Source organism: Neodiprion fabricii, chromosome 2 (assembly GCF_021155785.1).
Source record: "Neodiprion fabricii isolate iyNeoFabr1 chromosome 2, iyNeoFabr1.1, whole genome shotgun sequence".
In the NCBI taxonomy this organism is placed as follows: domain Eukaryota; kingdom Metazoa; phylum Arthropoda; class Insecta; order Hymenoptera; family Diprionidae; genus Neodiprion; species Neodiprion fabricii.
This window is the reverse complement of record NC_060240.1, coordinates 24,040,562-24,055,016: the sequence shown is the minus strand read 5'-3', so window position 1 is coordinate 24,055,016 and position 14,455 is coordinate 24,040,562. Positions and strand designations below refer to the sequence as shown.

At 37.3% G+C, this 14,455-nt stretch overlaps 1 protein-coding gene across 1 annotated transcript in view; it reads right to left on the bottom strand.

The window, feature by feature from the left end:
- Window positions 1–14,455, bottom strand: part of LOC124175323 (zwei Ig domain protein zig-8-like) — a 177,936-nt gene that overhangs the window by 69,127 nt on the left and 94,354 nt on the right. Inside the window, exon 2 of the mRNA XM_046555435.1 lies at window positions 5,797–6,078. Within this exon, the coding sequence (XP_046411391.1) occupies window positions 5,797–5,953 (157 nt within the window). The 5' untranslated portion in view covers window positions 5,954–6,078. The remainder of the gene's footprint in view (window positions 1–5,796; window positions 6,079–14,455) is intronic.

The window sequence follows — 14,455 nt, the reverse complement described above, 5'->3', positions numbered from 1 at the left end:
TAGAAAAAAATATTTAAGTTTGTCCGCAATCCTCAGGGCGCGAGTCCTCCTCGCACTTGTCCAGTTTTTTTCTTCAGTTCCGCACTTTAGTTTACCAAAACTCGTTGTGAAGCGTGTCTTGGGTATAGCCGTCGTTACCCGCAGGTTTGCCCTCGTATCAACTTAAGTGCCGATTTGAATACTGACGAGCACCAAGCGTAAGGTTCAACCGACATTCTGCGTGTTAGCTAACCCACCTTAACTCATCCACTTCAAAATTATGATTGAGCTCATGATCCGACGTCCAGGCACATTGTAACCATTCAAATAAGTCCGCCTCAAGTCAAAACCAGCGTTCAGTTAGAATTGACTCTCAGTGTCTTCTGTCACGTGGTTTCCGCCTTCACCAGACCTCCCAGAGACAGGCGCTCCCCCTCTCTCTCTCTCTCTCTCGGCTAAAATCTCTTTGGAACACGACGTATTGAATCGTCTTCCAATAGAATGTCTTGCTAAAGTGCAATGTGAATAAGAACCATAAAAATTTTCTAATACAACGTTTATGTATGAAGGATCTACATGCTCATTAAATAAAAGATGGAGTAATATCTTGAGATTTTATGGTGTTTCTTCGGAAACGTTACACCTTTAGGTAAAAACATCTTAAACGAACCTGTCGTCACTGGAGATCGTCGACAGAGGAGCATCGCAAAATTAAGTCAGTTGAGTTCCCATCATCGGATCAAATTTGAAGGTGAAACATAAATTGAGGGGAGAATTTTTTCAAATAACCGACATGTAGCAGAGATTATTTAAATTAAAGGAAGACAATTTACACAAACAAATTGAACTAACTAATGATAATTTATATATACAATTAAAACTAAGAAGAACGATTTATTTATATAATTATAACTGAAAGAAAGTGATTTGTGTTATACATTTTTAACATTACATGCATTTTTTGCGAACAGATAATGGATGTTTTAACGTGAATGAATGATTGAATAAACGGATATTAATAAAATATTAATTTGTTTAGCCTTAGCTTTCAATTTCATTCAGGGAAAATCACATCAATTTACTTTCTACGTTTATTCATTAAAGACAGTTTATTTCTTTTTTAAAACATTGTATATCATTCTTTTTGCAATTTGGAATATTTATAATACTAGATGTGAGTCCAGGTGTGAAGCGAAAAGTTTTCCAAGATAACCGGACTAGACTTTTCGTCATTATTACAACATCCAAAAATTCATTTTCTTTAATTAAAGGACAGTGCTATTTTGAAATACAACAAGAAGTGAAACTGTTCTATAAAAAATAATATATTCACTGCTTATGATACATACAGTGCAGTAAGAAAAAAATTCAATCAACGTAAAAAAAACTGTCAAATGTGTCGGCATCAAAGCTTGTTTCAGAGATTCAATATCACAACTCGTAACGAAGTATTGAAATAAAATAACGAGGATAAATTTTTTTGCAAAGACCCGCTAACACAATATGGCAGAAATGATCTCTCGTTATTTTTCATCCTCATCAAGCCACTCGGAAATAATACTCTAAACAAAAAAGGTACCGTGAAAAATGTATATTTTCGAAACTTCGCTTCTGGGGGATAAATACACCAATTTGTTTTTTTCAAGACTCGAATAGAATATTCCAACGTTTGTAAATTACAACAAGATCCAAGATAACGAGGTGAATTAGTACCTACAGTTCAGCAATCGACGTAAAAAAGACGGATCGGATCTGAGAACTCTAGAAACCGGAGATTGTCAAGATTTTACAAATTCAGCGACCAATTTCCTGTGCGACAAATATCCTTTTCAGGATTAGAAAATTGTCACCGTGTATCATAAGTGAAACGATTTAATTTCGCAGGAACTTGTCGAGCCCTCAAGCTCCATTTCCACAAATTTATGCAGTAAACGTACTTTAAACTGCCGGATGATGATCCGAATTTTGGAGACTTGAGAGGAATTTTCTCTCTACAAAGAATCAACAATACATCTAAAGACTCGATGTGTGTGAATCTTGCGTTGCGTTTACCTTGAAAAAGCTGTTTTAAACGCTGAAAGCTCCGAGTCTTAAGTCGAGCAAATGCATGATTTAAATTTTGCCGCAGTATAATGCACTGCAGTTTGAAGTTTTGTGTAAACAAAATAACGTCACGGGGATGAAACCGCCGGAGGTTAGCTTTATTTGCGAAATATATTTAAAGCGCGAAGAGCTTATTTATTTTAGCAGAGATATATCGCATTCGTACCTGTCACGGCAACAAGAACGATATCTATAACTAAACTTGAACCATTTCTCTTAATAAAATATGATTCAACGGCGTGCTCGACGAACCCCGCGCATTTCACGTCAACTGCAACGCTCGCGAACTTTCCGCACTGTATAGAAATACGTGTTTAGTTTTTTCACTTTTGTGTATGGAGAATTAGTGGAGAGGCGGCAAAAGGACAATAGATGCGTTCTGCGCTCTCATGGATGTATAGAAAATGGTGATTATGTGTAATAATTGCACGTAACGTCTGATATAAAACGTGTGTGAAGTGAAGTCAAACATGAAAGAAGCAGAGTCAAGGGCATGAGGCAAGCTTCCGCTTTAATAAAATGGACATCAGCAAATTATCTTCAGAAAAATAACACGTTGATCGTAAGATTTTAAGACAATCGTCAGTTTCAAGTCAATCGTTGAAATTTTTAGCTGTTCCATATGAAATTTCATCGTATCACATTTATATATATTCTGTAAAGGACCCCGCAGAATCCGTATGGGAATTGGCTCTCGGTAGAATTGGTTGAAATTTTAGTACATTTTAGTGCATACAATTTCGAATTTTAACTGAATTCTGTGTTGAACCTAAAGTCACAATTTAATGGTTCCGAAAGGCTTTCGGATTAGGAAAAATCTCAACACAAGTCGTAGAAATGTAAAATATGTACAATATTTTTAATCGTGTAATTAATCGCCTTTAATGTTTCATACGACACCGTAGTAATCTACATGGAAATGATAGAACCATAACGTTAGTGACGTCTGATAAAATCACGATCGTTCGTGCATTTAAAATTTTATTTGAAAGTTTGGTAGCATCTGTTTGGGAAAGTTAGATTCTTCGACACTCAGGCGAACGAATAACTTTAACCGGTACGAAAATTGAAATACTTGGTTCAAGATTGATAGTCTGTTCGTCTCTGTCGATGACTCTCATGAATTGTGGATTATAGGTGGACTGAAAAAAGATACAAAAAAACGTGATCCTCCACGCCCGTAACCATTTCTTTTACCCGTTCATAAAACAAACCGTTCCGAAAAACTTGATCGTGTGACTAAGTCTGCATTCTCTTCATTTGTTACAGTTGCCTCGTACTTTTTCTCCTTGAATTCTTGGATCACACTTCCACGTTACCGGCCCACATCCTTTGTATCCACAGTTGATTCGGGCTTAGCGTGCAGCTGACAGAGGTCTTATGATTTCATTGTTTATTCGCTCCGGGGTTGGTTAATAAATTAAAACGTCAAGTTACCCCCGGTTGAATTGCTCCCCTTGTTTGACGTGTGTAAGACGTCGAGCAAGTTATAGTTACCTTCGCTCCGGATGAAACATGTTACACAGAAATTCTCGACGAACGGTACACGAGATTGCATTTCGTTTATTTCGACACATAATACGCAGGGCTCAAATTGTGCACATCAATTTCTCACAATTCTTTCCTCGACCAGGCGTTGGTCGTGTGCTAAAGAATTACAAGCCTTTTAGGGTCCCTGCAGCGAAGTACATTACCTACTTATTTTCTCCACCATGATCGACATTCATTTCTCTTTTGCACTTTCGTACTAATAACGCGTGAAAATTGAAGTTTAATCCAAAAAAACGACGTTCGTTGTGCTCGATGTCACAGCTTGAGAACAACTTGATCGATCTTGATCGATTGACGTTGGATGCATTGGATTTTGTTTCCTGAGAATATCTGTATTTCTTTATGACGCATTTGAATTTTTTACACCTATGTTTTTATAAGTTCTGACAACGAATTCATAATTATTACTCGTCATCACCTGGGGAAAAAATATGGAAGAACTTATTAAACCATTTCTGAATATAAATTTACCATGCATTTGATTACAACCACCAAACGAAGGAACTTACTGAAACTGAAAACTTTAAATTCTGTACCGAAATTGACCGGTGAATCAGGTTGATTTAGGGTGAATAGTTGATTTAGGATTTTATAGGTGGTAAAAAATAAATTGGGTCCAACTTTTCAGCGGTATCATCTGTAATGGGGGAGATACGGCGGGACTTGGGCAATAGGGTGCAGACCGAAGGTTAATTTGTCCCCAGACCGAATTGCGCCGTTACCGAAACCTTTTCGGTCCGCGAATATTTGTTACAGTTTTGTTGCAGGCTGGCATGAAGAGTATATTTCACGACGTGTCCTAGGCAAGGTTCCGACAGGGGTCGGAGAACCGCTCTCATACTCCAAGAGTCTCGATCCTGAAGATCGACTATACCGCTGGACTAAACCGTCTGAGAGGCGGCGTTATTGACGCTTGCGTGTTTTTTTTCTCCTGAATATCCTTGGCGGTACAAAGTGAAGGCAAAATGAAAGTTAAGAGCACGGAACAAAAACAGAGGTTCACCACGACGTACGAAATATCTTCTAGACGAATAGATAATGTTCTAGAAGCTTTGTCTTGTTTGTAAAAATAATGTGTTTGAATTATTTTATCCGAAATATGGGTGGGGGTGAGAAATCAGAAAAACCGAAAATCAGAATGGCCAGAATTCCGAATTTAATAAACTTGAATAACAAATATGAGAGAACAGATATTATCAGAAATTTTAAGTCCCGGATGGTGACCAATAAAAAACTGCAGCTTACCTGAAATGTATTTAGTAGAGGGCTTTATTATCCGAACCGACTTGCTTCAGAGAACGTTATTCCAAAAATTCAGAGATATAGAATTTAATAATGTATAGAGTCAATATTCCAGATAATGAATTTGTAGAAAGTTTCATATTCTCAAATGTCCAATTATTATGAAATTAAAAGTTAGAACTTGATCGTCTAGAAACGGCGGAAAACAGATATCCAGAATGTAGAAGGGTCATTATTCAGAATCCTGCAATTCAGAAAGATTGGTATTCCGAAAGTAACCGTATCGATGGCTTACCACCAGAATTTCACGTTCCGAGTCTATCCAACTAATCTATTCTGAGTTGTAAAATGTTCTTTATACAGAATCAAACAAATTCTTTACTCGATACTTAATAAAGAAGAAAGAAGGCAATGCAAATGGACAACTTTGAGTTGTTAAAGCTGTTGGGTTAGGCCTTCAGAGTGTGGCCAACGATGCGCCTGACTCTTCTCACGCATTGCGATTCTTCGTGCTGACGATTCTGATATACTGCAATTCTATATTCCGAGCCTTCTATGAGATTACTGTTCGGAGTTCTAACCATTCTGATTCTCGATCCTTCTCATTTGTGAATTCGAATAGATGAAAATTCTACTTCATGATCCATCCGAAGGTTATTTTTTTGTGTTTGTGAGAAATCGCATTCGCCTCATTCTGCTAATGGCCTTTCGTAATTTTCACCAGTCGTGTATTCTAAATTCTATAACTTCGAATTTCGATACTTTTACATTCCATTTCCATTATTTCTCTCTTAATGAAGATTCACCACTTTGTTCTTTCGTGATTGTGAGTTTTGGATATATTTACTTTCGGAATTCTGACCGTTCTGATTTTTGATTTTTCTGATTTTTTACCCGCGCCCCCGAAATACGATCACTTGCCTTGGAAGTAGGATTCGTTCCTCGGTTTCCTGGTGGTGGTCCTTTCGTGGAGATGAACCGAGTGATTATCGAACTGATGATGTTGGTTCGCTATGACGATGGAGAGGGTGGCCACTAGGAGAAGAAACCACGGCTCCCACGTCCCGGGTCCCAGCATCGTCCCTTGGCTGTCGCATCCCCCGAAATTTTCTATCGGCTTCGGTATGACCGTTAATCACAGATAGAGCCGGCCTTACGGGATTGCACGAGGATTCGATAAATTTAATCCTTCCGCTTCACAAACTGGAAATGAAAAAAGTTAGATGGGTTTCGTTAATTTGAAAAAATCTTGATTCGTAATGAAATACTGGCATTTTTTCATCTGATGTTTTTTTTTTTCTTTTGGGAGCAATTCGTTCTTTATGGTGATGGTCAAGACGTACACATGTGGGAAAAATAATTCGAAAACAAGAGAAAATGAGTAAATGTTTAACAATAATTGAAGTGAATAAAGTGGGAAGGACTCATCATTAGCACTGAAAATGAGGACAGTTGTGGATTTTGAAAAAGAAGAACGAATAAGAAAAGCATTCGTTGGTGTGACACGAATGAAATCAAGGTAAATGATTCATGTCACTCTGTCCGATAATTTGAAGAATCATCGGTTAAAAAAAAAACCAAAAAACTTGTCGGTTGTCTAAAAAAATAACCGTTTTTTTCTACATTATATTTATTTTGCGTAATTCACTTTTTCTACAAGCACTTTTCTTGCGAGACTAATGAAATAAAAGGAAAATGAAGCTACTGAATCGACTGCGTTTCTTTTTACCTTTTTATTGCTTTTCTATGGTGATATATGCAAAGGTGAATATTGGATTCGGTAAAAAATGATTTTTTTTTTTTCAATTTCTGTAAATTTGCGTTTTTGGGCTTCTGAATCTGAAACTCACACGACTTCACATTAAAATAATGAACGTGAGAAATTGCCGTGCCACATTTTTTTTCTGAATGTGCTTTTATCGTTGGCGTAAAATTCAAAATTTCTGTTTCCGACAAAGTCCCGTGAAAAAATGTCAAATTCATCCGATTTTAGAATCGAATGATCAGCACTAAAAATTGTCGTGTCCCATTTTCTGTGACCGTATGCTTATGTAGAAAAATATTCGCTAAACTTGAAAAACTCCGACACAGTTCACAGTACCCTAATAGAACATTTCATAAAAATTGTTTTGAAATGAGTAAAATAATGCAATAGTAAACAATGTCATAAAAAATACAGGAACTTTATGAGAAAAAAGAATATTGGTAGTAAAATATCTGATCGTACTTCGAAAAGTATTGCAAAAAATGCTATATTTACGGCTTGTTTTTTCCCTAGGATACATATGTTGGTACAAAAGGCATTCTGAAATTGCGTCAGTAATATTGCGAAAGGGTTCCCGCGTAAATTAAATGCAAATGAACCATAGAAGTCGGACAAAGATGAATCCGGCAAATGCGATATATATTCGGAATGCGTTGTCTGCTGTTGAGATTTAGAGTACGATTGTTTTTACAATAATTTTGGCTGAAGGAGCAACCGTGAATAAACAGTTGATAAAAGAGCTGATTCAAAGAGTAGGATCTGCGGACCTAGGATTCGGACTGTGTGGAAACTCCTAATAATTTATAAGTAAGAACTTCTTATCTCTTTCAACCTGCTTTCCAATGCGGTAAGACGATATTTTCTTGTCAGATTCTTCGATCGAATACCTAGCATTTTTGGGTGGCAAACCTCGCGCATGATTCTTCTATTATAATTAACTCTTAACCGCAAGTCCCGAGCTACCGTAATTAACCCGGTTGTTAGCGGAAATTTCAAAAGTTCAGCCGTGACTTAAAGAGTGATTAAGCGGGCTTCATGGTCGGTAGGTATATGCAAACCGCGGCTTCTGCAGACCTTCGCATGCTTTGGCTAGTGTGTGTGAGTCTACCCCGGAGCGGAACTGAGTTTAAACTGCCTTGCGCGGAATATAACGTACAAATGCAGGGATTGCGAAAACAAAACTTGGTCATTTTTTTTTCTTTTTTTTTTTACTCGTTTTCGCTTTGAATTTACAATGGAAACGAAATTTTCTTCTCCAACGTTAATTAAATCGGTATACGGAGAAGAAAATTACCGCTGGCAAAACGACGTACCGGCGCAGTTTTCTGTTGAAGTTAATATATAGTTTTTTGCAACACCTGCACGGAAAGTCCATTTTTATGCACTATTTACAAGCACCGAAAGTAGTCTTTTACGCACATGTGCGGGAAAAACTTTCGCGCATTGCTAGGGGTGTGAGAAAAAAACCTTCGCACATTGCTAGCGGTGTGCGAAAAAGACGGTCGCGCTTTTATCCACAGTTGCGCATTTCGCAAACAGCTGCACTAGCGCCACCGACGGAATAGTTTGTCACTCTTTGCCGTGCTCGACATCGTCACTGAACAGACATCGTGCCGTGGTTTCGTGTAAAAATAATCGTGTATGTCGGACTTTCCGTTACAGGTGTAGCAAAAAATAGAGTTCGATACTAGTGCGAAAGTTGGCAATGCCTGTCTCGCGTGAATGCGCCACACTCTCCCTTCAACTCGTTTCCGGGCTCGTGCTGCGCCTTCACGCTTGTCCGGGCATTGCCACCTTCGCGCACTAGTATCGAAAAACACTATTTTCGCATAGTTACTGTAGAAATGCTCCGAGTTACTAGATCGACAGTCTAATTTATCATAGAGAAAAGTTGTAGTTACATGAATTGTAGTAATGTCAACAAGAAAAGGGCGCTGGTTGCAAAAGTAGCAAATGCAACAGACATTTTTTTCCGAATGAAAGGCAAGCCTGACAAGAATAAACCGAACCAACTTTTCTTCAGGACGAAATTCTACGTAAACAAAAATGCACGTGTGAATAAAGCTCGCGCACAGAATTGAGCTAAAATTTATTTACACGCCACATTGATATTAAAATAGTCAAAAGCTCGCGAGATTCCAACACGCCTCAAGCATCAAACGATGAACGGAATGTTGAATTTTTATTTTAATACTTCATTTGAGAAATAGCTAAATTTTCGGTAGTATTTGACTCATTGTCAGCAGAATTCTAATACATACCTAAACAATCCTGGAATTTTTAGTTTTCTTTAAACAAAACGTACTGGATAGGAGACACTTACCTTAAATAGTTGAATTATTGATAAATCAACGCGAAATATTTTTCATTGCATTGCATTTTAAGTGCATCCGACGATGAACCTACCAAGTTTTGTATTCTGACTATTGAGTTTGAGGTATGACAGTTTTTGAAAAAGCATATTAGGGAATAAACGTCGTTAATATTTGACTTGACAGCTGATTGTGAACATTTTGAGTTGAAATATCGTATCACTCACACATACCTAGCTGCAAATTGCTTAAGTACCTTTAGTGACAGCTCGTAAAAAGCCGACCATCATCCAAAAACGAAATCGTCAAATAATTTCAACAATTATAATAATTTCGCACGGCTTCGGAGCTGCAAATTTGGCGAGCAAATGTGCACTCATAAATACGAAAATTTCCCATTCTTTTTATAACCCTCGTACATAATTTCCGACGACTTTTTCTCTTGTTGCTTTCATCGGCATACCTTTTCTTTATATAAGAAATTCTACTGTAAAAATCCTGACCAACCTAAAAACCCACGTATCAGAATAACGAACCAATCTACAAATTTAAAGAAACTCCTATCATTACCGAAAAAATTCCCTTTCAACGTCGACTAATAGAAAGTCAGTCTTCCGCTAACTCTTCAAAGTTTAACATCAAAAAGCTCTTTGAGCAATAATTCGATTCGTTGACTAATTTAAGTTTCTACACATAATAAATTCGAATATAACTACTGAAACTTTCGGTTTGGAAACTGTATTTAAGTTTCAACTTTGCCGCCGATCCAGCACATCGTGAACATTATTTCAAACATTTTATGTAGTGTTAAACAGTATTAAAGGATATGTACGAAAGTTTTAGTTGATATCCTAATATTAGTGCTAACAATTTGTTTATGAAAAAGAATCTTTTTTGAACCAGTCACATAAATACGATGTTGACGTGTGACTCTACATTCACAGAAAAGAGTAACTAAAAGCCGAAATTCTACTTTAATCGTTTGTCTGTCTTATTGAAAGAGTTCTTGCACACGTGCTTCAGGTTTCAAGTCTTGTCTTAAGTTCCGTTTGTCATTCAGAGTCTCAACTTCTTCAGATTAAATATGCGGAGCACACTTCGAACAAACTCTTATAGAAAGTCTTCGGTTGGCTTCTTTAATCATGCATCGGAATTGTTGAGTCAAACTCTCTCCTATTTATGTAGGCGGTGAAAGTTTGGGTATTACAATTAACCTTTAGGTCGAGGATACTGTTCATAAATTAGGGATGAAAGGGTAAGGAAGCTCTCGTTTATGAACGAGGATCTAATTCCATAGAGATTTCCGGACAAAGTATCTGCGACCATTATGCGTGTGTGTGTGTGAGAGAGAGAGAGAGATTGGATTCGCCATTTTGGATTTTCAAAATTCGATTTTAGATTCGTAATCAGAGGTCCTGAAAATATGTAATTCATATAAAACATGTATATGTGTAGAGTGGTGACTTTCTCGGTAATAAAGTATTGCTTCAATTTTCATCAATTTTTTCAATCAATTTGTTTCTAACAATAATAATTTATATTATATCTCAATAATTACTCTCGGGTATTGAAAATCTATTAGTATACGATTATAAATAGCAAACAACAGCAAAGAAATATGTTAAAAAGCTCTCTAAATATACAAAACATGGATATGAAATAGGTGGAACAACCGTGCAATAAAGGGTTAACTCGACGATCTCTTGCAACCCTTTGGAAAAAATAAGAAGTAAAGTCCTTCATTTTTACAGCGTTGGCCAGGTTTAATTTAAAAATTGCAAGGTCAGAATCTACTCCGGTAAACTCAGAAACCTCTGAAATACTGGGTTCCGCAATACTTCGAGATCGCGAAATCAACTCTGCACGAAGGCGGTCGGATATTTCGGAGGGTGGTTTTTGTCATTAATGCAACCAAATGTTATTCAAACGAATAAGCTCCTCCATTGTTGCTTATAAAGTGCTTTGTAATATTAAATGAGACGAACTGAAGCAAAGTTGTACCAATTTAACGGGAACTTGGTTGCACGTGTACACGGGTAGTTCACCCCCTATGTGACATTATTTCGGAAAACGTAAAAACACGCGTCTACTAATTTTTTTTGCTCTTTCAAATGCAATGAATTGCAGCCAAATACGAGCAACCGTTTTTTGGTTATAACTAATCTGTAACTTTCAACCCCTGTAATTTGTAAACATTTAACCCCATCATATTCGGACGAAATGCATTTTCCATTATTCGCTGTGGGAATTATCCTCCAATCGGTCTCATTCAAATATGTCAACTGGAAGCATGCGAAATTACCACTGAGGATGCCCAACTTTGGGGGTTGAATCTACCCCTTTAAACCGTTTTTCAGCCAATAAAAAAAAAACACGCGTCTCTTAGATTTTAATGAAGAATAACATATCCCAAAATGAACGAAACCTGGGGGGGGGGAGGCACTTCGATACCTTTCCTTGTGAACAGAAGCGTTGGATAGTTCATCAAATATCCTTTAACGAAATATGTTACTTCAAAATCATCCGTTGAACAGAGCAAGTTCTTCGTCAACCTTCGATTACAGTAGTTTACAAAAGCGTTTAAAATCTTGACGGAGTAAATAACTCTCAAGAAATTCCGTGCTCCTAATTATATTGAATAATATTATTTTTTCATAACAATATCCAAACATTATAATTTCAATTCAGTTCAATTTGAATAAAACTAATTATTGTGCTCAATTTAAATCGTGACTAACCTAATTAATAACCTTCAACGTAAGTAAATCAAACTGGCTCCGTATCCATTTTAATATCATCACCAGTGCCTGTTTGGCATTCGTGAATTTTGGGTGTACCTGGCCCGTTTAATTACTTATCTAAATCCTTTTTACCTAATCCGCCGACGCCTGCTTGGCATTAATGAGTTATCCTTCTTTCTTTTGAAAACCTTTCCACAACAACCCTGTTGTAGGAAATTTATTCAGCCAAAAACAATAATTCATTCACCGTAACCAGAGCAATCGCGAGTAAATAGTGATAATTCTTACCGTAATTAAGCCAGAATCATCAAGATCGACGAAAAGTAAGTGGCGTCTTTTGATCGTAGCAGCTCATCTTCTCTCAACACGACCTCAACCAAGAGAGGAAAACTTTGCATTCGTTCTCAGGTAAACCGTGTTTAGCAGTTCAGTTCTAGTACGAGCGTTAAATTATTGCGGCGGGTTTGTTCTTTCGTAAATAAACAACAATTAGAGTCAACAGGGCCCATAACACTTGTCATCACGCTACAGTTCATTTACAAGTCATGTGAGATAAGACAATCATGACGTGCTTGATAATCGACAAAACAGTTAGTGGTACGAGTGGTTCGGTTCGAGGATGATAATATTCGATAGCGGGAAGCTTTTCGCATATTTTTGGCACTGCCCCGTTCACCGTTTACGAAGAATCCAAGCCAGTAAGACAGTTTTCGTGGTGCGATGTTTAAAGTTCGAACGCGCACAAAATTTAAGCTAACTTGATAATATTTTCTCAACAGGATATAGTCGTTTCTGTGGAGTATTAGCCTCAGGCGTAACTTGGTCGTATTTATCGCTTTGAAGGTAAGCGAGGAAGTTCGTTACTTCCACCCTTGTGACGATCCGTCAAATACCGCCTCACACAGTGTACACAGTAACACCCAAATATCAGGTGGACATAAATTTAGACCCTTTGAAAGCTTGCCCAAGGCTCGCGTTTCATGCCATTTATATCCATTCACTTTCATTCATTAGCTACGCTTTCCGCTTTCTGCGTGAGTAGTATGAGTTTTCAAAATTAGGTAATTTTTATCAGTATATACTATCCCAATATTAATCCAATATTCACCTTCAGAAATGTTCTGATTTTTTATATCCATTTTTCACATTATCAAATATATGGTATTTCTGTAAGGGCAGGGCTTCACACGAACAGATACCAATACATACGTAAATTGTTATACCCACATGCGTGCATTCAATCCCTCACATCCATTCACGAAGGAACTTCCGAAAGTAATGTTGCATGGGCACTCGACCTTTCAATTTACGCGATTGCTGAAAGCTCGCGTATCTTACCCGTGTAACGAGCACCGATCCGAAAGGGAGAGATGTGAAGAGAGATGAGAATTGAATTGGAATAAATTGCATAATTATTATGTCCTTGGATTATGTGTAGCAAAGGACAAGGAGCATACACTGTATACATTTGAAGAGATGAAAATGATGACAGTACTATTGCATGAAGAATAGTACAAGTATACAAAGTGTGATGACTTAAAGTTTATAAACAAGATGCACAATATTAAAATTAATCAACTGGATTGGAAATGATTTGATTATTTTTATCCAAATACTATTGAGAGTAAAAGAACTAGTGGTTGTATAGCGGAGTCTTGAAGGTCTTGAGAACACAGGATGTCCCAGAACTGAGTACACAAAATTATAGGAGTAATAGAGGAGGTCGAGTTGAGTAAAATATTCTGATGAACATGCGGTATCCGAAGATGCGTTCACGAGATACGATTGATTACAAAATCCCGCTAGGCTTCGTTGTGTAGGTAACCGAGTACACACGCAAGTATCGGTTAGGAGCAGTCTTAGGCAACATTTACTACTTTGTATAATTAATTACATATAAATTACGAATTACATTGGTAAAACGAAAATACTACAATTACAATGGTAATTTTTAATTAGAAAAATTTAAATAACGAATTAAGAATGTAATTAGTATGGGATCTTATTCTAATTACAAATTACAAATGTATTATGTATGTTATAGTTGAAATTCTTGCGATAAAAAGGGTTAATTAATTAACACAGAACTTGGGGAAAAAATTGAAGAAGAAAAGATTACGTTTATTGTGAATATGAGAAAAAGAAAATCGTTGGAATCACCGCGTGGCGCAAGAGATTTCAGCACACTAGCACAGGGAAGAGAAACCAAGATACCATTTAGTTTGTGTTGACTTACAGCTTGACTAGGTCAATATCGGACACACAAAAGTGCCAATATTTGAATCCATTTTTTTTAGCAGTATTTTGGATGTAATTCATTACGTAAAGTAATTAGTGGTGCCCAAGACTGCTCCTAACCGATGTCTCCTGTGTACTAGGTTACCTACATGACAGGGCTTATTGGGATTTTTTGACCAGTCTTATCTCGCAAACGTGTCTTCGGAAACCACATATTCTACAGGTTTATTTACTCGACGCAACTTCCTCTATAACCCCTATCATTTTATGTAGTTAGTTCTGGGTAGGTCATTGGCACTCCTCGTTTTACCGTGTTCCCGTTAGTGTCCTCCACCACTACGTGGCACTAGTAGTCACCTTCTCTACCCCCGACGCCTCCGACCGACCCGTAAATCTGCTCTTTGCGTTTTTTATCATTTTCGTTGCATTGTTTTTAACCTGCATGTCACCAATAGGAACGCATTGTGATAGGTGACTACTAGCGCCACGTAGTGGTGGGGGACATTAATGGGACGGCTTGCTAT